General features: G+C 40.9%; 1 protein-coding gene across 12 annotated transcripts in view; it reads right to left on the bottom strand.

Annotated features, from left to right (window-relative positions):
* HDAC4 (histone deacetylase 4) overlaps nt 1–27,003 on the bottom strand; it is a 475,906-nt gene that overhangs the window by 91,357 nt on the left and 357,546 nt on the right. For 10 of the 12 annotated variants that reach the window (XM_048870012.2, XM_075118166.1, XM_048870013.2 and 7 more), the window contains 4 exons: nt 17,365–17,477; nt 11,368–11,484; nt 11,083–11,281; nt 5,195–5,433 (listed from right to left, as the gene is read on the bottom strand). In XM_048870012.2, the coding sequence (XP_048725969.1) occupies nt 5,195–5,433; nt 11,083–11,281; nt 11,368–11,484; nt 17,365–17,477 (668 nt within the window). The remainder of the gene's footprint in view (nt 1–5,194; nt 5,434–11,082; nt 11,282–11,367; nt 11,485–17,364; nt 17,478–27,003) is intronic. The other 2 variants (XM_075118165.1, XM_048870014.2) reach the window with 1 other exon arrangement.

The following is a 27,003-nucleotide window of genomic DNA, read 5'->3' as shown; positions in this document are numbered from 1 at the left end:
AAATAAAAAGTGACTTAGTATTTCTTACAAACTAGCTCCAAAACAAAAGGATAATTATAGTAAAGAAAAAGACTGGGTTAGCCTATTAATCTTTTATCGGGGAAACAATGTCCTAAGTAACAATGATCCTCTTTTTTTGTTGTTTGATTTTTCTCTCAAGAAATTGGAATCCCCTAAAGCCTGTATGCTTTGCAGGCTGCTCCACTTCATTCAACGTCCGCAAGGAAACAACCATTTGGCAGTAAAAACCCAGAAGCAAACGAGTGACAGATTTGTTCTTGTCTGGGTTTCCTGTTTCCCTGTTTGCCAAGCCTCTTTCTGACATACTCATAAATTGCATCTTACAAAATGAAGCTGAAGTCGAGTATTTTAGTTGCTATAGGAGAGAAAAGTTGTGCTTGGTGATTTGTACCACAACTACAAAAATAAACACCAAGATTCATGCTGCCCTGTACTTAGTCAAGTGCTGCTAATAAGCTTGTTTCCTCCAGCTGTCACACTCGCTTTGCAACCTCAGTTCCCAAATGTTTGGGAGTCCATGTGACTGTGACCCGAAGAGCCCCTCCGTACCAACTGGCAAAGGGTTTCCTGTTCTGTCAGCAACTCCGACCACGCCTGACAAATTCATTACACCTAACACATTGCTGTTGCAGAATCTAGCTATAAAGAATATCATGTGAGGTGTCAAATGGAAGTTGGTGACACACGGGTCACTAATATCACTGTGAAGTTTATGTACTAACACTACATGAGAAATTAAATATACAAACTAATATTAGGCATTAAAGTCTGTAACCAAATAAAGGGAGAAACAAGTTTCTTCCAGTTCAGAGGCAAAGTAGTTATCTCTCTGTGTTAGGCAGATTAACCATTGTGAGCCAAAAACAATGGGAGCTATACTGGCATGCAAAATCAATAGGGAAAACAAACTGATGGGAGGGGGGGAGAAATGTGAGCACAATATTGCAGCAGTACACCGGGGAACAACCATAGGAATGCATTTCAAAGGGCTACTGGACTATAACAGGGTTCAAGGAGAAAATCATTTCACTGAGGATGCTATTGGCGGGGGAGGGGGGGAGGGGGGAGGGGGTGATTCATGAAGGAATGGATCCTGGATTGACTGAAAACCAACAAACTCTGCAGAAAGACTTCAAGGGTGAGAAACTGCTTTAGACAAGGGTTGTAGCCTATTAAGTCAAGTCTTAGTGCTGATCTACACTGGAAACTTACATTCACAGAGCTACGTCTCTCAGAAATGTAAAAAATCCACACCTCATAGTGGCGTAGTTAAGCCTATTATGCAGATGGGAACTGGGGGGTCTGGGTGCAGGAGGTGAGGCTTGATGGGATGGGTGTTCCGAGTGTGGGGGGTGAGGCTTAGCCGGGGGGAGGCTGGGAGCGGGCGGGGGGGGACGGAGGGAGGGGTTGTCCGGGATGCACGGGGATTGGGTGAACAGGGGAAGCAGCTCCCCGTACAGTGACCCCTCCCCGCACCTGGAACCACTCAACCAACTCTGCCCCCCATATCAGGAGCCCCCTGCACCCAGAACCCCCTCCACCAAGCCCTCTGAACCCCCACCCCACTGAGCCTCACCCCCTGCACTGGGAGCCCCCCTATACACTGACCCCCACCCCACTGAGCCCCAACCAGTTGCACCCTGACCCACCAAGCCCCACTCCCCCAGCCTCCCACACTGAGCCCTAATCACTTTCACCTGAACTCCCCTGCAGAGTCCAATTCCCCCTGCACCCAACCCCCCCTACCGAGCCCCCGTGCATCCAGATTCTCTCCTCCCCATACCCAGACCCCCCACCGAGCTGCCTGCACCCAGATTGCGCCAAACAGAACCCTGGTACTCTTGAGGGAATTCTGCGCCAAAAAATTAAACATTTTAAAATTCTGCATATTTTAGTTGTTCAAAATAGCACAGTAACACCATAAAAATATAATCACACCTTTTTCAATTATTTTGGTAATTTATTTCAAAATAGTTGCCAGCAAATGATTGAAAATGGTGTGATTATATTGTCTTATTTTGAAAAATAAAATATGCAGAATTTTAAAATACTATGCGCAGAATTTTTATTTTTATTTGCACAGAATTCCCTCAGGAGTATCATATGCATAAAGTGGGTGAATTAAAATTGCAGTCAACTTTATTTCTGGCATTTCCTACCTTCTGAATGCTTGACTTTGCAACCTTAATGTTCTTTTAATTTACATTTTTGTGTGTAATTTCCAAGTATCACAGCAGAGACAGGCTCACTGCTCTCAGTTCCAGTGCTCAGCACCACCCTGATTCTGAGCAATCATTACAGGGAGAGCATGGCTTTGCTCCGTATCCCTGGAATGGAGCATGCACAGTCACTCTCTGGGGCAGGCACAAGCATTGCTTCCCATACACAGGAGCTGTGAGGAGATGGTGCATGCTCAGCTGCTCTGTGAGGATGGCACATGTTCAGTCAGTGCTAGGAGCTGTGAGGGGATGGCATGTCTTCAGCTGGGATGGCACATGCATAGTCTGGTCATCACTAGGAGCTGTGAGAACTCACTCCATGAGGACTGAATCTTTGGAGATTTGAGCAACTAAACTCTAAGAAGTCTCCACTGAGCCTGTACAAATGGCAATTTTTGAAAGTTCAACTTGGCCAATTTGGGTGGATTTTCATGGGGATGGCAAAAGGCACATCTGTGACACAAAGGCCACCTTGCATTCAAATGTCAAGTCCCTGCTCCAAAGGATGGGGGACTAGAAATTTTAAAGAAAACATAGCCAGAATTTTTTTAACATCGGCAACGCATGTTTTTTCCCCCCAGCCTTGTTCTCAGAAAAGTTTGAACTATTTTGGCAGAAAAGTTTCCTCAAAATTCAGCCTGAGGCAGACATCTGACATGCAAAATTTGAAAGCAAATTGTAAACGTTTGGCAAAACCATAAGCAACTGAAAACAGAGTGCCATGAGCCTTGCCTATAATTAAAAGACAATAATCCATTACGTGATTGTTAGTTATGCTGCTACACTACATAGAAGGGCCCTGACATATCTGAGTGTTCTGAGAATACACTTTTCCATGTCAGCATTTGGATGTTATCCGATGTGATAAAACTGCCCCACACGCAGTATTTTAAAGCATTTTAACTCATTACTTTAACAAGTAAAACAAATGGAAATTGTCCTCGTTCAGCTATGTTTTTTTTCCTTTTTCCATGGACATGACACATCACAATTTTATCTAGGTCTGAGTTCAGGCTACTGAAAGAGGCATCAGTCTGCACAATATCACACACGCACGTCAAACTCCTGGGAGGTCTAAATGAAAGCCTCAATGAGTTCAGTAGGTACGTCACAGTGAAGTCTTTGGACACTTACAAGTGTTGGCAAGGGAAGTCTTTAAAAACTCAACAAACAAGCCACTGAAGTGCAAGTTACTTACTAACAAAGAAACTGAACCTACTGCCTGCTTCCAGCAATCCCGATTTTGAACTTCACTACACAAAGCATGTTTAGAGTGAGGTAAGGGAAATCTCCACAGCAACAGCAGCTCCACACCACATCAGTACGCTAGCCTGAATGACGTCCAGGGCTGGCACATGCACAGCAAAGTGGCAAATATCCAGAAGTACAAGATTGACGTCAGTAGCTTGTGTAATCATCCCAACTCAGCTTTAGTCTATAAACAAAGTGTTTGGGGGTTAAATTGTGACTCTCTCTTTTACTGGAAAGATTTTATATGGGCCACCACTCAATGAGGCTAATCCAGCTTCTAGTAGTTATATTTTCTCATATAACTGGAACAGTGAAAATATTTGGAGAAATGTCCACCCGAAATCTAACCACAGCACTCTGAAAATCAAACTGGCAGGCTGAGTTTTCTTTCAGAATCTGTCAGTTTGTGGGGGGATTTTTTAAGAAACCGCAACTGGGGCTCCTTGAGAATTTTTTTTTTTTTTTTTAATACTAGTACAACTATGACGGTCAGAACAGAACTAAAAATAATTATAAACATTTATGATCTATCCCACACTCAAAGCAGCTTTCTTTTTATTGTAATGACTAGCTGCTGACTTTACCTTCCAAAGAAGTGGGACAGATTAGCAGATGGGGTAAATTGCCATAGCTCCACTTACACCAGCTGAGATCTTCCTCCATGTGTTTCAAGGACAAGTTTTAAATTCAGATTCTATCCTCACGTATGCGAACCATTTTGTCTTTGAAAAAACATACCTGCACAACAAGTTGAAATAACCTCTTCTTTGCTACAGATAATCTATCTGTACACCATAATCTATCTGACCTGCAAAGTGAATGCAATATTTGTGTACTGGTGAACAGCTTTGTGCAACATACGTATACTTTTCAGCTGTTCTCCAGGTGCTTCATGGAAAGTGAGAATACTTAAACACAGATAGCACTTTCCATCTTCAAAGCACTTTATAAATATTAACTAATTAATACTCACAAAACCCCTTTGGGCTAGGAGAAGTCCCCATTTTCAGATGGGGAAATGGAGGCAGAGAAGATAAATGATGTGCCCAAGGCCATAGGTGGGGGGGTTGGCATTGGAGCTGGGAATGGAAGTCAGGAGTTTCTGGCTCCCACTCAGGTGCTCAGTCCCATTACTCTCTCTCAGAAGATTATCCTGGTGAGCAAACCTTAAATAACTCTGAACAGCCTCAAGTAGAAACACCCTTTCCCCAATTAATTTTTAGTTTATCATCAATGGAATCTTTTACTTTACTTTTATTATAGTATACCGCTTTATACTACATTCTTTCTCCTCCTTCTTCAAGCAAAATATAAGTACAATATATCCATTTTCCCCTATATTCCTTGACAGCATTTGTATGCTCTCCTCTCTAGAGCTGGATATGATGCTGATGTGGATGAATGGCAGCATAAAGAGTTTTGAAAATATGGTTGGAAAACCAGTAGCTTAAATTGTACTTCCTTTCCCAGCATCTGCATCAGAGGTATCATTTCTTACCTAGATGATAATATGAATAAACCACTGTATGTAGCCTAATATATTTCACAAAATTATGAAAAAGAGATCTAAGGATGAAGAGTAATTGATTATATTGTTAGAGGCCATACATATTATAGTGAGAGAAACCATTATATAAGAACGTTAGCTAAAGGCTACATTAAAATTGCATGAGCAAGAAAGCATTTACAATCAGTTTGCCTACCTTGTTAATGTGAAGTTGCTGTTGCTGGAATTGCTGTTTGTGTTTCTCCAGGAACTGTTGATGCTGTTGCTGGATCACTAACTGCTGGAGGGCCTGGGCATTCTGGGGAAGGGGAGCAGACTGCGTGCGCCCCAAGGGGCGGTGTTGCCGGAGTTTGTGTATTGAGGGGGAGACCCGATCTGCACCAACCAGAGACTGTGCATGGAGGGGCAGTGGCCCCAAGCCTGAAAGATACCAGTCTGAAGATAATATGGAGGAAAAAACAGCAGAGAAGAAAGGAAGAAAGGAAGGGAGAAAATGGCTATTGAGTAACTCTGATGGTGACAATAATATACATATTGTTAAAACCAACCACCTTCAGTTGTCATTTGCAGCTGAAGTATCATCCCTTAAAAAGTAAACAAGAACAGAAAGTATTAGAAAAAAGAATGTTTGAAATACTCCTGTGATATATGTATATATTTTAGTGCTTCCAGGGAATTTATACCAGCTCTGGGAATTAACAGTGAGATATGAAGCCTTTCATCTCTAGACCGCTGTTTAAGTTAAGACCAAGGAGTTAAAATGTGACAGCTGAACTATGTGAAATGACAGGGTTTTAAGCCTAGTTCCACATGAAAAAGTGTCATCACAATACATCACAACTGGTATCTGCTCACTTTGTTGGGCAATCTGTAGGGATAGAAGAGACATGGAGATGGGACTACCTTCTCACCCCAGATCAGGGTTACGCACACTGGGGAAGCTTGCATTGAAGCTGCTGTGCTGTACCTACTCTAGAGAATAAACTGGAGATGACAACTTCCAGTATGGTAAACCCAGCACTTTCCATGAGCATTAAATACAGTGGTTGCACTGTCAATCTAGCCAATTCTGCCTCTGATAAATAATTATGGTCACCTCAGTATGATGCATACTTGGAACATGGAATGCAGTGCATATTGAGTTAACATTATATAGTTAACTAAGGCAAAAATTTTAAGATTGACCACTGTATACTTTAGGAGGTGGGGAAGATGTTTAAAATATGTTTACAGTTTTTAGTTTAAACTACTATTTAGCAGTAATAGTGCTGATGAAATTAATGACAGGATTTCCTTGTAAATATTATTTAAGGTTATATAAAAATCTTGGAATTCATTAGCATTTTGGACAGTTTATCCTAGTCTGCATTACTTATGGACTTACAGTTGCTAAATCATTCCCCTGAAGCACTTCAAGAATATCAGAACTACACAAATCTAGTACAGTTACTGCAGTTAGGAAAAAAAAATGAATTACGATGGGGCAGACTGTCATGGCTAAACATGTAATGGGATTTCCATTGTAATCCCATGTATTCATACACATCTTCATGAAATAGTCACCTTTTCGTGTGGAAATGTTCACACTTGGTTTTTGCCCAACAGGGGATGTTTTTGGAAGATATTAGCAAAATTCTTTTAGTTATTTTCTTATGAGAAGGGGAAAATATACACACATATATACTGTAAAATATCTAAGGACACTTGTTAAAAAACTACATCAAAAACAGCCTAAGCATAAATGAACAGTTGCCTTTCTTTTGTTTTATTTTTAATGCTGCTGCTTTTGATGTAACACCAATATAACCATTTGAAAACTGAACACTGAGCATCAGCAGTAGAAAAATGTAGACAGCTCCTAGGGGGACAAAGAATGCCCTTAACACAGGGGATCATCACAGTGCCTGGACACCATCAGCCCATCCTTCACGCTTCCCCTGTGCTTACTGCTCTAGCCTCTTCTCCATTCGTCTCCCTCACAGATCTTTCACTCCCAGACTCAGCAGAGGGCCTCACTGGAGAACACTCTACTGCTAACTCCCTTTGTCTTTTAAATCAGTGGTTTCAACGTGTGGTCCCCCCTCAAAGATTTTCAGGAGGACCCAAACCTCCATTTGAAAATTTTTAGGGGTCCGCAAATGGAAAAAGGTTGAAAACCAATGTTTTAAATCAAGAAGTCATGCCGATGAGAGCTGCAGCAGCATGGCACGGGGACAGAGGTGCTCAAGTTGGGTAAGTCGCAGGCTATGTAGAACTTTATAAGGAAAACGCTACGCTGTAAATCCCACCCGAAATCTGTCCTGCACTCCCAGTGACCAACTCAGAACAGGCTGCTGCCTTTTGCACCAACTGACACTTCTTGGGTCCACTTGCCTGTGCAGAGAGGAGAATGTGATTCCCCGCCTAATGACTCAGAGGGATGCTGCTCCTTCTGCCACCTGGAAGGGACTGCATACACAGCAGACCTGGCAGCCAGTCTGAAAGGGGCCTTGGAAGCTTTTGCAAACTCAGTTTTGGCTTGCTGGGTATTGTGGTGCTGCTCCTGGACAATGGAATGCTGTGACCTTTGGTGACCTCTTTGTTGCGCGGGAGGGGAGAGAAAGGATGTGGTTGGGGTTAAGGGAGATCTAGCAGTTAAAGGAGATCTAGCAGCTTCAAAGAAAACCCTGTACACAATATTGGAGGTTTTCCTCCAGTTCCAAAGGGGAACAATTTCTTTTGCTATGCTCTGGAAGAGCACAGGACAGACTTTTCTTCTCCTCACTGAGAAGATGTGTCATTTTTGAATGGTGGTCAAGACACCAGCAAGGAAGAGCCATAGCAGCACTTCAGAAAAACTGATCAAAACTAAAATCCAGCAAAAATTGGAGCCAATTTGATTAAAAATGCCTTGAGTCCAAACTGCAGCAAAGTTAATGAACTCTGGAGGGAAAAATTAGAGGGTTCCCTGTCCTCCTGCTCTGTAGCAGATGGTGTCCTATCTCCTGCAAAATTCTGGAAACTGAACAGATTGGACAGCTGGTCCGTGGAAAGGGCTCTGCCTGCCCCCAGAGCAGCAAGGTCTATTGAAGGCCCATTGTTACAATCTACATACCTGCCTGAGAGAAAGAATTGCCAAGTACTTAGAACCAAAACCTCCTGCTGAGCTGCTCATGGCAGAGAAGGGGCTAGGGAAAGGATATGTGGATAAGGAGAAAATGGCATTAATGCTAAAATAGGAAATCACTTGTTTGTTCTAGACGGGTAGAATATCAAGGATGTACCAATATAACAACAGTACATACTAATTTAGAATTCTGTGTTCCGATGTTGATAAGCATAGAAAAGTACATTAAGCTTCATAAAATGTGCACATACTACTAAATCTCATGAAATTGATTCTCTCTGTCTCAGCTTCCCCACACATAAAGGTTTATTATCCTGACACATTGGGAGTTGTGGGGATTAAAACGTAGAACACTGTCTATAAGGGGCCAAATCCTGAGACTTCGATGTGAGGTTTTGATAACCAGCACCGTTAAGGATTTTGCTTTTCAAATTTAAACATCATCCAAGATATAAAAACCAAAGTTTCTCAGCAATTTAAGTACCACTGCATGCTTTCTTGCATCTTCCACCTTAGCCCGATATTGGAAAGCATAGACCAGAAACATGATTCAAAGGTGGCCACTGCTTTCTATTTACTCTTCTTAGAGCAAATATGTGTCTCCAGTCAACCACTCACATAAGAACATAAGAATGGCTATACTGGGTCAGACCAAAGGTCCATCCAGCACAGTATCCTGTTTGTCAACAGTGGCCAATGCCAGATGTCCCAGAGGGAGTGAACCTAACAGGTAATGATCAAGTGATCTCTCTCCTGCCACTCATCTCCACCCTCTGACAAACAGAGGCGAGGGACACCATTCCTAACCCATCCTGGCTAATAGCCATTAATGGACTTAACCTCCACGAATTTATCCATTTCTCTCTTAAGCCCTGTTATATTTCTAGCCTTCACAACCTCCTCAGGCAAGGAGTTCCACAGGTTGACTGTGCGCTGTGTGAGGAACAACTTCCTTTTATTTGTTTTAAACCTGCTGCCCATTAATTTCATTTGGTGGCCCCTAGTTCTTATATTATGGGAACAAGTAAATAATGTTTCCTTATTCACTTTCTCCACACCACTCATGATTTTATATACCTCTATCATATCCCCCCTTAGTCTCCTCTTTTCCAAGCTGAAAAGTCCTAGCCTCTTTAATCTCTCCTCATATGGGACCTGTTCCAAACCTCTAATCATTTTAGTTGCCCTTTTCTGAACCTTTTCCAATGTCAGTATATCCTTTTTGAGATGAGGGGACCACATCTGTACGTAGTATTCAGGATGTGGGCATACCATGGATTTATATAAGGGCAATAAGATATTCTCCATCTTATTCTCTATCCCTTTTTTAATGATTCCTAACATTCCGTTTGCTTTTTTGACTGCCGCTGCACACTGTGTGGACGTCTTCAGAGAACTGTCCACGATGACTCCAAGATCTTTCTCCTGATTAGTTATAGATAAATTGGCCCCATCATATTGTGAGTATAGTTGGGGTTATTTTTTCCAATGTGCATTACTTTACATTTGTCCACATTAAATTTCATTTGCCATTTTGTTGCCCAATCACTTAGTTTTGTGAGATCTTTTTGAAGATCTTCACAGTCTGCTTTGGTCTTAACTATCTTGAGCAGTTCAGTATCTTCTGCAAACTTTGCCACCTCACTGTTTACCCCTTTCTCCAGATCATTTATGAATAAGTTGAATAGGATTGGTCCAAGGACTGACCCTTGGGGAACACCACTACTTACCCCTCTCCATTCTGAAAATTTACCATTTATTTCTACCCATTGTTCCCTGTCTTTTAATCAGTTCTCAATCCATGAAAGGATCTTCCCTCTTATCCCATGACAACTTAATTTATATAAGAGCTTTTGGTGAGGGACCTTGTCAAAGGCTTTCTGGAAATCTAAGTACACTATGTCCACTGGATTCCCCTTGTCCACGTTTGTTGAGCCCCTCAAAGAGCTCTAATAGATTAGTAAGACATGATCTCCCTTTACAGAAGCCATGTTGACTTTTGTGTAACAATTTATTTTCTTCTATGTGTCTGACAATTTTATTCTTTACTATGGTTTCAACTAATTTGCCAGGTACTGACGTTCGACTTACCGGTCTGTAATTGCCAGGATCACCTCTAGAGCCCTTTTTAAATATTGGCGTTACATTAGCTATCTTCCAGTTATTGGGTACAGTAGGCGATTTAAAGGACAGGTTACAAACCATAGTTAATAGTTCCGCAATTTCACATTTGAGTTCTTTCAGAACTCTTGGGTGAATGCCATCTGGTCCCAGTGACTTGTTACTGTTAAGTTTCTCAATTAATTCCAAAACCTCCTCTAGTGACATTTCAATCTGGATAAGTTTGAGAGTACAACACAGGGCTCAGATTCAAAGGGATTATTGACAGTTTTTGAAATCTTAATAATGAATATGAAACACCACTAATTTATTATCTTTTGAAATTTAACAGATTTAGTTACAATTGAAAGACTTATTATTATTAGACAGACTGTGCTTTTAATATTACATTTTAAAATGAAAACACACTTTTGGTTTTGTAAAAAGGATAGCAGCTATGCAGTAATTGTAAGTACTAAACACAGTAAATTGTAAAAAAAATTGTAATTTTTGCTAAGAAAATACCTTCTCACTGTTACTTTGATCAAACTGGGTAGGGTTCTACTATTAAAATACTAACAGATTTATATTTATAAACTAGTTTATCTTAATCCTGACAAAATGACAAACAATGTTAGCCTCCTCCTATCTCTTAAAGACGTGTAATTTGGCCAATCACAGACCTTTTCCAATGTTGTAGGTGCCCATGACATCAACAATACATGCTCCATGTCATAAACATATATGATTTCAGAGATAACTAGTATTCCCTTATTCCTTTCATGAAGAAGACTGCAATAAATTGAAATGGATTGTACCACTCCCCCAGTTAGGAGCTGCATATCTTAGCCTTTGCACACGAGCTTTGGTATGCTCACCTGTGACTAAGGGAGTTTGTGCAGTTGGTTGTTCCAGTAAGACCATGTGTTGCAGAAGAGAGTTATGTGAAGTTCCCCCATCCCTTTCCAACGTCGTAGTGCTCAAGTAAGGAGTGAGGTGAGTGCCAGGAAATAAGGAAAGCCGCTGTTGTAGGGTTGGAATAGCAAGTCTCTCGGCATCCTGCTGTCCTGATCCCCCCTGCAAATATACAACCAGTAAAGTGTTCAGCTTATGAACGAGTCAGTGCAACCACAATCCCAAAGACAACATTAAACATCACTTACACTTGCAGGTCCAGTTGCAGGCAAGCCTAACGTTATGTTGGGCAAGGAAGGAGATGTGTACAGAGGAAGCTGTGTTACTGAGCCTTCACGATTCACTAGTCTGTGAGCCAGGCTGGTCTGGAAATTGAATTAAGAAAACTGGAACAATCAGATAATGTAAAGAGGATAGACAGGAGCCACATTATAGTCTGCCTAATTCGTGAATCACCTTAAGTATAAAGCACATCAGAAAAGGGAACAAGAAAGAAAAATAGAAGGCAGATAACTTCACTTCTGATACCAAAAGATTCCGAATGTAGGGGCTAATCTGTGCCCAGTACCCAGCCCAAGTAGATGGGATAGGCATGGGGTGGATTCACTTATGGATGTGTAATCCTCCCACAAAGGTAGCAGAGATGCTCTGATAGGGCTAATCCAACTGAATGGCTACAGTAGCCTCTGACCCATTCATAGCCCCAACATGAGCTGAGAACTGGAAGATCCATGCAGCAATGGTTTCCTCCCACACGCTGGAACACCTTTCCCACCCCCACAAACTGCTCTACATGACCCTGGAGAGTTTTCTTTAACCCTTTGTGCAGGAAACATCGGTTTGTCTATCAAGGGAGCCTCCATGGCTCATTTGTTCCTTGAACTACATGGCTAAAAAAGGTGTTTTTAAAAAAACAAATTTTACGTTACACAGGATGGATGTTCTCGTCAGCCAGGCCAAGGACAGTATGAAATGCATCATTCAGCATCAAGTTGGTTTAAACACAAGGTAAAGCTCCATTAAAGAGCCAGGATGTTCGTCTTAGGTGGATATTTCTTGATTTTCAGGGAAGGAATGTGCAATTAACTGGGAGGATTACGTTATAGCCAGCTAATGCGGCACCACGGAAGTGTAACAGTCATTTTTAATTTCACAGCAGTGATTGCTTACAAATACAGACTAAAATATTTATTGCAAATATTAACTGTAGTTATTGAAAGGTGTCTGAAGCCCTGATTAGAAAATAGTTATGTTGATGGCAATGAATTATGGAGTGGATATTGTTTTCAATCCTAGGAGTTTAAACAAATATATAAAAAAAGACATTTTCTATAACATTTCTCATGCAGTGACAGTTTTTAACTCTGATGCTTAGAAAAACAGGTATATGATGGGTACAATAAAGTATTTCATCATTCTATAGATTGATACATGTCAGCATGGCCATGAAGGGATTTTAATCTTTTGGAGTTTTAGAGGTTGTTGCCTCATATTATGCCTGATTCTGTAGCACCGAAGTCAATAGGAACTTGCAATTGACTTCAATGGGTGCCGGATTAGGCCAATTTTGGATGATGAAAAGAAAGCTAGTTATCTTTGAACTCCATTGAAGGAACTCGCACTGAACTTTGCAAGATAAAGTAATGATGTTGCAATCCACAAAAGGAAGAGCACATGTTTAACATTTACTATTGAAAAGCAAGTCTTCTATATAGAAATATTCTCTAAAAGAAAAATCTGATGTATTGACGAATGAAACTGGAATTGCTGAAAACAGTAACATTAAAGCTATTCCTGTGAGAGAGGATCATAGACAAGTGTAGCAATGATATCTTTACAAGATTGCATTTGCCATCTTTACAGCCAAAGACTCTGCATTTCCAAATAAATGGTTTAATTTGACATTAGTCAGTTATTCATTTCCTTAGTAGTAAAGGTATCTAGTTCTCACATATGCTCAAGCTAAGTTCAATTTGCCAAGTGAGGTTCTTTCCATTTCTAAAGTCTCCTCCTGTGTAATTGCAATCTTGTCAATCATAATTATTAAAAACATGTTGAAGAACAGATCTATCACAAAGGTCTTGTCATTGCTAATTTCTCTGTAGTTGTTAAATATTTCCACTGGCACCCACACGAACACCAAGGCAAAATCGTAAAAAACTTGTTTGTGTTTCCACTCACTTATTTGCCAGGGTGATTTTGAACACTTCTTAGAAATTTTGCTTAAAGCGTAAATGCAACGTTACTGCACCACATGCTGAAAATGAGGCATGTACTGTGGGTGAGTTACTGACATCTTTTCCTCACTTTTACGGGGTACTGATCTCATAAAAGTAACAAAATTACATCAATTTACACTTTAAACAGTCAAATCCCCATTTAGTTGTGCCTCAAATAGTCTCGGGGGGTTTATTTGTATTAAGCACAACTGAATGAAAAACACAACAGCTTGAAACTAATTGCGCTCACAAAATTTCAGTTCCATTATCATCATCTAAATATACTGAATCTGTCTATGAATTGTACATAAATGCGGTGGAAATACAGAGCAGAGCACACACCCAGCAGCTACAGCTTTTGTCTACTCAGGCAGCACTTTTTAAAGCTTTATGTGAAATAAAAGGTCAGTGTCTGTCAAATAGCCTCGCACAGGTGGAAAAAACATTGTTAAATTTAACACAATATTTAAAAAATAAATGCTATTTATCCACTGTGAACAGAATGGAGCTGTATGCTTTCTACACTTGAGGCAAGTATTTTAATTTAAATAATATAAAAATGATCAGTTTTCCCATTTGGTATGGGTCCAGAGATGAATCTCTGATCAACTGATATGCAAATATACACATTTCTCATTTAAAACCAAACACTCAGGTAAATGTGAAACTATCATATTAGAAGACTAATTGCTCAGAAATTGTTGACTATTTACAATATACAAAGTGGAAATGGGTCTGATTTATAGGAGACAGTCTGTTATTTGGGGTAATACAGAAATTGGAGTCTGGTGTGTGCATTACATTGGCCTTTTACAAGATACATGGAAGCAAGCAGTAATTGGGTAATGTTATTTCCTGATGTATACAAGCTTCATTTGAAAGGAAATATCTGCATTTAAAATGCTGTCTTAATTAACTGCATTTGGATAGCCCCTGACAAATGCATGCAGAAAAGTTTAGAGGAATGGCTCAGTTACCATCATGAAATATCCAGTGCTTACAGAAAAGAATTGGTAACAAAGGGCATGACCAGTTTTCGGCAGATGAGAATGTTGAGGATAGGGAAGATTTAATTAACAGAATAAATTTTAAGATCTGTAGACAGCCAGAGAGTTAGTGCAATAGGTTATCAAAAATGATGAGTCATCCATTAGTGGGTTGTGAGGTTTCCTGTGGACTGTGGTCTCAAAGATCTAGTGGACTAATTGTTCATATCACACCTACTTCTAAAATCACTACAGCACCATAGCTTACAGACTATATTCTTGCTCTCTTCCATAAAATTATAAAACAGGTGAGAAAATTCTGGGTGCAATTTTCAGAGAAACAGCAGAAGAACATTTTTTACTTTTCACATAGGTTGCTTTGGGAGGCTACATTAAAGCGTTTCAGTTTAAATTAATTCATAGATCACAATGGAATTCTTCTCACATGTACCAGGACTAAGGTGTAGAAAAAATTAATAGCAAAGTGTTATTTACCTTTTACACAATACAAAAACCAGGGATCATTTGATGAAATTAAATAGTCAGAAGGTTTAATACAAACAAGAGAAAGTACTTTTTCACACAACACAAAATTAACCTGTGAAACTCATTGCCATGGGATGTTGTGAAGGACAAAAACATAATGGGGTTCAAAAAAGAACTAGATACATTCATAGAGGATAGGTCCATCAATGGCTATTAGCCAAAATGGTCAGGGATGCAACCCTATGCTCAGCGCGACCCTAAACTTGTGATTGACAGAAGGCAGGAGTGTAAGACAGGGTGGATCACTTCATAATTACCTTGTTCTTTACACTCCTCCTGAAGCTCTGGTACAGGCCACTGTCAGAGACAGGATACTGGGCAAGAAGGACCGCGGTCTGACCCAGTATGGCAGCTCTTATGTTTTTATGAATGAGACACTGTAGTAAAACTGTGAAACGGGTGGGGGAAAGAGACAGGTATCTTCACATGTCTGGAGAACTGTTTTGGCAATAGACAGACTTTACATGTCTGGCATCACTCATGCCTCAATCTTAAAATTATGACTTCACTGCTTTACAAGACGGAATAGGTAGTCACTGAAACTGGACACCAAATGCTTGCAACAGCATGTGTATCTAAAAGATTTTTTCTGCAGACCTTACTAACGACTGGAATTATAGCCTTGGTGAAGTAATACATTCATTTGCAAAAAGCAAAGTTATTTGGAGAGAGTGTTGCCTCTGCATATCCACACTTGTGGGATGAGCCCTCCCAGAACACTGATTTTGGGGAAGCTGTGCCCTTTGGAACAGTGCAAGCTTTCCTGTGCAAGACTGAATATTTGTAGCTGAGGTTATGAGTCTCTCAGCAGTCCCCAACTGCCTACGCTCCTTCTGCTAAAGATGCAATAAGAGCAGGACGCTGAGGGGAAGAAGGACTGGCTGTAGTAACAAGTCATTGTTATTACTTTCACTCCTGGGAGCAGTGTAGAGTGAACAAGTGAAGCGTATGCCTCTACTAGCCAAAGGGCTACAAAGACACATGAGCCCAGAATCCAGCAGTGATTCAGCCACTGATACTGGTGAGTCTGACTTTTGCTATCAGAAGTGAAACTTCAGAGAGAAGGGCAGCTGGATTTCTCTTCTGGTTCACATATCAACAGAATTGGTAGCTCAATTCCATTTGGGAGGACACCAAATCCTCCGGCAGCCATACTAGAGCAGTCTCACTGAACAAAGTCAGGAGCAACTGAAATGAGGGTTTTGTCATGGAAACGCATACAGTATGTAGCCTTAAGTAAAGCTGTTGTTACTGTGGATGCTATAATTACCCTTCCCCATGCTGCCAGAGTTCTACGAAACACATGAAATAGAACTATTGTTCCTTTTATAAAGCCCAAACCAGAATCTCAGCCAACCTCTTTAGAACAGCCGTGGTGTATTGTGTCAGGCGAAGTGACCAATGCTGTACTGCATGAGTGACTGTGTTATGAGGTCCATGATATATTTTGATTGAAGGTTTTTAAAACTGTGTGTTATGCAGTATTAGAAATGCTAATTGAGCCAAAGTCTGTACAAACTTAGAAAGCTCAAATAGCCTGGATTTATGCTTCAAAAAACACCTTTCCACTCTCCAAAATTACAAGTTGGAGGACAGTGTGATTAAACCAAAATTCTGCTTTGTCAGGAAAGTTTATAAATGTAAATGCATGAATAATATTTAAGGGAAACAGCAAATGTGAAGCCTGCAATGCGAAATACAGCAGCAGGGTCTGGATAATTACACACCACCTTTCCAAACGTGAAGGTTACAAAATGACAGAGAGGGTCACATATTTTCAGATTCAATAACAGGAACGTAGGAATTGCCAGACTAGATCAGACCCAACTCTAATCTAGCATCCTGTCCCTGACAGTGGCCAACACCAGATGTTTAGGAGGATGGTGCAGACACCCTGCAGTTTATGGAATTATTTATTAATAATAATCAGTTATGGAAAGATGCAATTTAAAAACAAAGGTTAACAAAAGCTAAGATTTAAACTGCATAAAGGTGGGAGGATGCTAAAATTTGGTGGCAAACGTCAACACACTACAGAAAGCCTTTGAGTACTGAGCGGGGGAGAAGGAACTTAAACCAGGTAACATTATATTCCTCCATCCCTGTAACTGAACAATGCTTGTATTAATCCTCTGTATAAAATGAAGTTATTCAACATTGTAAAGCATGAAAATAAATATCCAGCATTTTAAAATACTCAAGAGAGTTGGCAACCTGTATTTGAGAAAGGAACCCTCTTCAAGATTTCCCCCCAATGTTCCTTTCCTTTTTTAAATCTATCAATCCATATTATGGCTACTGGCAGTTACCCCAAGCACAGATATTTATGAGCAAATGCAGACTAAGCATGTTATGTTTCCAACACATTCAAACCTTCACTGGTTAGGAGAGTAGCCATCCAACTCAAGGTTCACCGTTCCCTGTATATTTTATAGCTCCCACAAGTTCATTGGAAGCACAAGTGTTAAACCCAAGGTAAAGAGCAGTTCTGTACCTCTGCTTGAATACTTGTGACTGATCCTGTAATTCCATTCTCAGCACTTATATTATTAGAGCTGTTGTTTGGAGAACTGGGACCAGATCCAGGAGCACTGTTGCATGCAGAGTCTAAAACACATTCAAAAACAACGCTTAGAAACAGTACAAACTATCTCTGCAATGCTATTTGGAGAGATCTATCAGGGAAAACAAAAACCCTGAAGATGTAATAAAACATTTCTATATTGAGAATATACCAACAAAGATGTACTTTCAAACAGAGTGTCCAAATACTTATATCTTTTCTCTGCAACCTTTTTTTGCATAGTGTGTCAAGAACTTTAAATATGATTAAGCACACAATAAACAATTTAGAAAGCATGAACAAGCCAAGTCAGTCTATGTTAAACTGTTCATGCAATCACAGACATGAAGGTCGCTATCTTAAAACAAAAAAACTTCAAATCCAGACTCCAGCGAGAAACTGCTGAATTGGAATTCATTTGCAAATTGGATACTATTAATTTAGGCTTAAATAGAGACTGGGAGTGGCTAAGTCATTATGCAAGGTAGCCTGTTTCCTCTTGTTTTTTCCTACCCCCCCCCCCCCCCAGATGTTCTGGTTTAACTTGGATTTAAACTTGGAGAGTGGTCAGTTTGGATGAGCTAGCACCAGCAGGAGAGTGAATTTGTGTGGGGGGGTGGAGGGTGAGAAAACCTGGATTTGTGCTGGAAATGGCCCACCTGATGATCACTTTAGATAAGCTATTACCAGCAGGACAGTGGGGTGGGAGGAGGTATTGTTTCACATTCTCTGTGTATATATAAAGTCTGCTGCAGTTTCCACGGTATGCATCCGATGAAGTGAGCTGTAGCTCACGAAAGCTCATGCTCAAATAAATTGGTTAGTCTCTAAGGTGCCACAAGTACTCCTTTTCTTTTTGCGAATACAGACTAACACGGCTGTTACTCTGAAACCTGTTCTACTATAGTTTTATGAAGTGCCTCCTCCAATCCACTTTAGCATTTTATCTTAATCATGCTCTCAGTCTTGCACAAGTAAGTAACTTTCTGAGCTTTGACATTTTCCCACGCACTTTTCTTGTATATTTGAATTTATTCATGTTTTAAATGGAAAGATACTTTCATTACTGACCCCTGACAGCTTTTTCACACCAGCACCAACGTTCACTTGTACAAAAAGTGCCCCAATGAATGTAAGTGGTCATGCCCTTAGTGGTTATTTGTTAAGAGCTGACAGTGTGCTCAGCATTCTATGAGAAACAGTTACTTTCCTGAGGTGCTGTCATCTACAGAATTGTAGCTTCAGCAGCACACAGGACCTTAACACCAATCTGGAGCTCTGGTCCAGGACTGAGTTAAAGGGAACAGTACTAATTAGATAATTAATACCACTTCCCACAGCACCTGGGTTTTCCTTAGAAGTCTCCCATCCAAGTACTAGTTTCTTTCCATTCCCAACAGGGAAGCGCTAGGAAAGGGCTGGAATCAGAAGAGTGTGAGCAGGTCTCCAGGATTCCAAGTGAGGAAATAATGAACACAGAAGGTGAAGTCTGACTTTCAAGTATACATTTTTTTTGCCCCTGGATTACTGGTAGACGCCTCCATGTGCTGCATTCATCCCAGGACAGAAAAATGGGAGGATAATTGAGAAAATAAAAGGCAACCTCATAAGAGTTGCTTTGAGTGTCTCCAGACATCGGTCTCTTTACACTTATTGTCCTGCGGCACTAGCTGGACAACTCTTTATCTTCATGAAAACGTGCAAAGTTCCCAGATATTACACTAAAAGTCCTCCATGTAGACAGTGGTCAAAGTCTCTCAGAGGTAACAAAAACCCACACACAGTTTCTCCCTCGGGAATCCTAGTCTGTTCTGGCCACTCACTAATTACTGATTGAGCTTTCCCTTCCCGCTGTCTCACTTGCAGCGCTTGTCCCAGGCCTACACATCTAGAGCTCTAAGCCTCTAGAGATGGGTGTTCTCTTGTTCAGGGAAACTGTCTTTGAGCCCTTCCACACCCATTTTATATTATTATTCCTTCCTAATTACGTACAGCTTGTTACTTCTGACAGGGATGGCAGGATAGGACAGATAAGTCCCTGTCTCTAGGACAGTTTTTATCTTTGAAAACTCATGGCGATCGGGGGAAGTCCTCGATGACTGGAAAAAGGCTAATGTAGTGCCCATCTATAAAAAAAGGGAAGGAGGAGGATCCGGGGAACTACAGGCCAGTCAGCCTCACCTCAGTCCCCGGAAAAATCATGGAGCAGGTCCTCAACGAATCAATTCTGAAGCACTTAGAGGAGGGGAAAGTGATCAGGAACAGTCAGCATGGATTCACCAAGGGCAAGTCATGCCTGATTAATCTAATTGCCTTCTATGATGAGATAACTGGCTCTGTGGATGAGGGGAAAGCAGTGGCCGTGTTATTTCTTGACTTTTGCAAAGTTTTTGATACGGTCTCCCACAGTATTCTTGCCAGCAAGTTAAAGAAGTATGGGCTGGATAAATGGACTATAAGGTGGATAGAAAGATGGCTAGATTGTCGGGCTCAACGAGTAGTGATCAATGGTTCCATGTCTAGTTGGTAGTCGGTAGCAAGCAGAGTGCCCCAAGGGTCAATCCTGGGGTCGGTTTTGTTCAATATCTTCATTAATGATCTGGAGGATGGCGTGGACTGCACCCTCAGCAAGTTTGCAGATGACACTAAACTGGGAGGATTGGTAGATACGCTGGAGGGTAGGGCTAGGATAAAGATGGACCTAGACAAATTAGCGGATTGGGCCAAAAGAAATCTGATGAGGTTCAACAAAGACAAGTGCAGAGTCCTGCACTTAGGACAGAAGAATCCCATGTACTGCTACAGACTAGGGACCGAATGGCTTGGCAGCAGTTCTGCAGAAAAGGACCTAGTGGTTACAGTGAACGAGAAGCTGAATATGAGTCAACTGTGCTTTTGTTGCCAAGAAGGCCAATGGCATTTTGGGGTGTATAAGTAGGGGCATTGCCAGCAGATCGAGGGACATGATCGTTCCCCTCTATTCGACATTGGTGAGGCCTCATCATTGGTGAGACATTGGAGTACTGTGTCCAGTTTTGGGCCCCACACTACAAGAAGGATGTGGAAAAACTGGAAAGTGTCCAGCGGAGGGCAACAAAAATGATTAGGGGACTGGAACACATGACTTATGAGGAGAGGCTGAGGGAACTGGGATTGTTTAGTCTGCGGAAGAGAAGAATGAGGGGGGATTTGATAGCTGCTTTCAACTACCTGAAAGGGGGTTCCAAAAAGGATGGATCTAGACTGTTCTCAGTGGTAGCAGATGATAGAACGAGGAGTAATGGTCTCAAGTTGCAGTGGGGGAGGTTTAGGGTGGGGGACATTAGGAAAAACTTTTCACTAGGAGGGTGGTGAACCACTGGAATGGGTTACCTAGGGAGGTGGTGGAATCTCCTTCCTTTGAGGTTTTTAAGGTCAGGCTTGACAAAGCTCTGGCTGGGATGATTTAATTGTGGATTGGTCCTGCTTTGAGCAGAGGGTTGGACTAGATGACCTCCTGAGGTCCCTTCCAACTCCTGCACTCATCCAGTGTGGAGTGTACACAACCCATCACAACACAACCACGAGGATTTTGTACTTAAAATAAAACTTCACTTTATAATTCTATTGCTGTAAACCCTTATTATATGACCAACAAAATGCCCACAACTTCACGTATGTTACCGCTATGTTCTTAACACCCCCTCTTCTAACCAGGGCAAGTGGGACATCCGACCTGAACCCAAAACTTTTTTTTAACAGCCTATAAAGCTGCATTTCCCAGCTCCAGTGCAGCACTGCAGATTAGATGATTTCGCGGCTACCAGAAAATTCTTCTGGAGCACAGAGCAGGCCCATAGGAGCCTCTTATTTTGCATATAGCACAGTTTTCAGTGTTTCTCTTTTTATTATCTAAGAAGTATGCTTGGCAGAATTCCGCTGTGTTATTTTTTTATAATTTTGACACATAATATATATGTTCATTTTTAAACATTTTTATCCATGTAAATTTTCACTGTTGAAGGAAATTGTATGAGCAGGGGGGAAAGGAAGTAGACTATAATTAAATGAGAGCAGCCATTGAGATTCAAAAAGTTATAACTGTTTATAACTGTTAAAACACAAATTGTCAGCATCACACGTCAAACTATATAAATTAAATAACCTTAAAATCAAACTCTAATAAGTTCTCCAGCAGCATTTTTCTTATTTTGCCTATCTGTAAATTTTGACGGTCATCACTCGAAATACTTTTTTTGTCAGTTTGTGGTTGCACAGTGAAATCAATGTTCACCAACATTTACCAATAGCAATCTAAGCCTTCCAAAACTAGTTAGAAAGCAGAAATCACTGCGACCTTTTGACAGCCACTCCAACTATGAGAAAATAGGATTTGGCTGACCCCAGTATAATTTTCAGGTAGCTTTGACATAACAGCCTGATGCAATCTGGGACATTTCACTGGAAATGTCATTTCAGTGGAAATGGAGCCAACTGGTATCATAGAATCATAGAATATAAGGGTTGGAAGGGACCCCAGAAGGTCATCTAGTCCAACCCCCTGCTTGAACCAGGACCAATTCCCAGTTAAATCATCCCAGCCAGGGCTTTGTCAAGCCTGACCTTAAAAACCTCTAAGGAAGGAGATTCTACCACCTCCCTAGGTAACGCATTCCATTGTTTCACCACCCTCTTAGTGAAAAAGTTTTTCCTAATATCCAATCTAAACCTCCCCCACTGCAGCTTGAGACCATTACTCCTCGTTCTGTCATCTGATACCATTGAGAACAGTCTAGAGCCATCCTCTTTGGAACCCCCTTTCAGGTAGTTGAAAGCAGCTATCAAATCCCCCCTCATTCTTCTCTTCTGGAGGCTAAACAATCCCAGCTCCCTCAGCCTCTCCTCATAACTCATGTGTTCCAGACCCCTAATCATTTTTGTTGCCCTTCGTTGGACTCTCTCCAATTTATCCACATCCTTCTTGAAGTGTGGGGCCCAAAACTGGACACAGTACTCCAGATGAGGCCTCACCAATGTCGAATAGAGGGGAACGATCACGTCCCTCGATCTGCTCGCTATGCCCCTACTTATACATCCCAAAATGCCATTGGCCTTCTTGGCAACAAGGGCACACTGCTGACTCATATCCAGCTTCTCGTCCACTGTCACCCCTAGGTCCTTTTCCGCAGAACTGCTGCCTAGCCATTCGGTCCCTAGTCTGTAGCTGTGCATTGGGTTCTTCCGTCCTAAGTGCAGGACCCTGCACTTATCCTTGTTGAACCTCATCAGATTTCTTTTGGCCCAATCCTCCAATTTGTCTAGGTCCTTCTGTATCCTATCCCTCCCCTCCAGCGTATCTACCACTCCTCCCAGTTTAGTATCATCCGCAAATTTGCTGAGAGTGCAATCCACACCATCCTCCAGATCATTTATGAAGATATTGAACAAAACCGGCCCCAGGACCGACCCTTGGGGCACTCCACTTGATACCGGCTGCCAACTAGACATGGAGCCATTGATAACTACCCGTTGAGCCCGACAATCTAGCCAGCTTTCTACCCACCTTGTAGTGCATTCATCCAGCCCATACTTCCTTAACTTGCTGACAAGAATACTGTGGGAGACCGTGTCAAAAGCTTTGCTAAAGTCAAGAAACAATACATCCACTGCTTTCCCTTCATCCACAGAACCAGTAATCTCATCATAGAAGGCGATTAGATTAGTCAGGCATGACCTTCCCTTGGTGAATCCATGCTGGCTGTTCCTGATCACTTTCCTCTCATGCAAGTGCTTCAGGATTGATTCTTTGAGGACCTGCTCCATGATTTTTCCAGGGACTGAAGTGAGGCTGACTGGCCTGTAGTTCCCAGGATCCTCCTTCTTCCCTTTTTTAAAGATTGGCACTACATTAGCCTTTTTCCAGTCATCCGGGACTTCCCCGGTTCGCCACGAGTTTTCAAAGATAATGGCCAATGGCTCTGCAATCAGAGGTATGACTTTGGGGACATGAAACAAATTTTGTTTTAGTTATTTAATTGCTGAAACCCCCTTAACCTGGTTAGTGGAGTAATTCGGCACATATTATGGTAGGAGTAGAGTAAATAAGTAGATTTTACTGTCCTCTATAATCAAGAGAAATTTAAGGATTAAGTAACAATCTAAAACTGACTGCCCACCTAGTAATCATTAGACATCACATACTCAAAGGTATTTTCTTTCTATAAATCTGCTACTAACTGATTATTCCAAGCACTATGCATTTTACCTATGTGACTCTATAGGCTCTAGTGGATCGACATCCATTTGCTACCACATGTACCAGCCATGAAACTATGGAACCGTCTCTGAGCTTCCGCAACTATCTTCTCCACACCCCACAATACACTTGTGAAGAATGAGAAGCCAACAACATGACTTATTTGAGTATCTATATGTAACAACGACAGACCCTGGTTGTCGGTGGGTGGGATTGAACCGGGGACCACTGGAGCTTAGTGCATGAGCCTCTACCACATGAGCTAAAAGTCAACCAGCTGGGAGATAAGGCTGTAGAGCAAACACACTAATCTCTCTCTCTCTTTAAGTGGTCTCCGTGCCACTAGATGGGACAGAACACCACACCCAGAAGGTGTGTGGGTAACACATACATGTATGAGCATGCTTACTGAACAAACAGGAGAACCTTTTTCCGCTGCCCAAAGCCTTATTCTTGACATTGTAAGCAAAAGTTAGTACTCAGCACTATTCCTTCCTATATGAAGTTAACCTACAAACAAAAGGAAATTCTTTTCATCCATGGACTTGCCCAAAATAGCAATGTATTTTCTATTCTATTGCAAAGATATGAGAGCTATGACATTACCAAGATGCTCATTTAGTTCAGTGATGACACTGGAAGTGGAGAAAGGCTCTTTCAAAGTGACTATTGGAGAGTTGGAGAAGAAATTAACCAAAGACTTCTTTTTAAAATGCTGATCAAGGATGTGGTTCCTCCTTAATTAGACATGTGACCATCACCCCAGCTGACAGGAGCGCAGACACTCAGCAATCAGAGCACTGAGGCAGAAAATCCTCCTTTTTTTTCCCCCAACATCACTGTGCTTTGAAATAAAATTACTTTCTGAGGTTGTGAGATCTCTGTAGCACTCCATAACATACTGCTTTATTCATGAATGTAAAGCCGGCCTTCATACCTTTAGAACATAATTTTGGAAATAAAAGGTGATTCTGTGTAAAAACAGCCTCATTACTCTTTCTTGTGCCTTGCCTCCTGCTGCCAGTGTTGGTCTTCCTCTGTCCAATTAAGTGAGCACTAAGCGCCAGCATTTTGAGTGAAGAAAATCCAATTAACCTGAAGTTTCACTACTGCCCTTCAACTTTCTCCACAATGGGCACATGTGGCGCTTAATGAAAACCTAGACTTTGTAGAAAGAACATTTTGGTTGGATAGAAAACACATGCACTTCTGTAAGTAACAGGTCATAAGCTATGATTTATTGGATTCCACGTTTATTACCTAAACAAAAGAAAAACATGTGGCACTCAATTTATCTTTGTGATACATTCAAGCCTTAATTTCATCCAGGGATATTCTCTGTGGATTAAAAGTACAATTTTCCCCTGAAAAGTAGCTGTAAAAATGGCATTTTCAACTCAACACATGAACTCCGTATTTACCTAGAGTCTGACCCGCTGACTGAAATGACCAAAATAAAACGTTCATGCTTTTCATTCCTATTAGTGCAGCAGGAACCCAGGCAGCTAAGAGCGTAAGCAGGAATCTATTCCTGGCTGTTGATCAGCCGCCTCTTTTTTTTGTTTTTTTTCAAAACTTAATTCCAGTCAGTTACATCTGTAGACACCCAGCAAAGACGGGTGTGCACAGGTGTCACAGAGGGCACCATCTGAAAACAATGAAGTTGCACAAGTGTTACAAAGGCCCTAATTTGGCCTGCAGAACCTTTGTAACAGGCAGTAGCATAAGAAGGAAAGAAATAAGCATGCTTCTCAGCTCTGTTGTGGAGTTTGCAGGGCTGCTGGTTAGAAAAAGCATCTCCTGCTTGTAAACCAAGAACATTTGGTAAGGAGATAACACACCCACACATACACTCATGGAACCCATGATGCCATTTCTACTGAGCCACTTTTCAGAGCAGAGCTGAATTTTAAGCTGCATGAATTGTGACACTGTGCTCTGAAGTGCCAGGGAGGTCTGAGAAAAGCAAAAAGTGGTTGTCTAAATATACTTACACACAGCTCTCTCTAGATGGTGCTAAAAATTAAACTTTATGATAATCTAGAATCTTACCTAGTCTACCGCCTAATATGAAATTTCTCCAAAAAAGAAATGTTGATTACTTTTTGCAAGAGGTTGTGAAATAAGTAACTTCTGAGTATATCATCATCTATGGTAAAACACATAACGTGTTTTTATATTTAAAGTAGGACTGTCAAAAATCGCAGTTAACTCAAGTGATTAACTCAAAAAAATTAATCGCAATTAAAAAAATAATTGCGATTAATCACACTTATAACAGTAGAATACCATTGAAATTTATTAAATATTTTTGGATATTTTTCTACATTTTCAATATTTATTTCAATTACCACACAGAATACAAAGTTTACAGTGCTCACTTTATATTATTTTTATTACATATATTTGCACTGTAAAAATGATAAACAAAAGAAATAGTATTTTTCAATTCACCTCATAAAAGGACTGAAGTGCGATCTCTTTATCAAGAAAGTGTAATTTACAAATCCAGATTATTTTGGTTACATGACTGCATTCAAAAATAAAACAGTGTGAAACTTTAGAGCCTACAAGTCCACACAGTCCTATTTCTCATTCTGCCAATCGCTAAGACAAACATGAAAAGGAGTACTTGTGGCACCTTAGAGACTAACCAATTTATTTGAGCATGAGCTTTCGTGAGCTACAGCTCACTTCATCGGATGCATACCGTGGAAACTGCAGCAGACTTTATATACACACAGAGAATCTGAAACAATACCTCCTCCCACCACTTTGACAGGAGATATTGCTGCCTGCTTCTTATTTATGTCACCTGAAAGTGAGAACAGGCGTTCACATGGAACTTTTGTAGCTGGCGTTGCAAGGTATTACATGCCAGATATGCTAAACATTCGTATGCCCCTTCATGTTTCGGTCACCATTCCAGAGCACATGCTTCCATGCTGATGATGCTCGTTAAAAAAAAAAATGCGTCAATTACATTTGTGACTGTACTCCTTGGGGGAAGAATTGTATGTCTCTTGTTATGTTTTACCTGCCTTCTGCCATATATTTCATGTAATAATAGCAGTCTCAGATGATGACCGAGCACATAATTGTTTTAAGAACACTTTCACAGCAGATTTGACAAAACACAAAGAATGTATCAATGTGAGATTTCTAAAAAATAGCTACAGCACTTGACCTAAGCTTTAAGAATCTGAAGTGCTGTCCAAAATCTGAGAGGGACGAGGTGTGAAACATGCTTTTAGAAGTCTTAAAAGAGCAACACTCTGATGCGGAAACTACAGAACCCAAACCACCAAAGAAGAAAAATCAACCTTCTGCTGGTG

Source organism: Caretta caretta, chromosome 11, assembly GCF_965140235.1.
Source record: "Caretta caretta isolate rCarCar2 chromosome 11, rCarCar1.hap1, whole genome shotgun sequence".
Classification (NCBI taxonomy): domain Eukaryota; kingdom Metazoa; phylum Chordata; order Testudines; family Cheloniidae; genus Caretta; species Caretta caretta.
The sequence above is the reverse complement of the archived record's forward strand: the minus strand, read 5'-3'. Positions and strand labels throughout refer to the sequence as shown.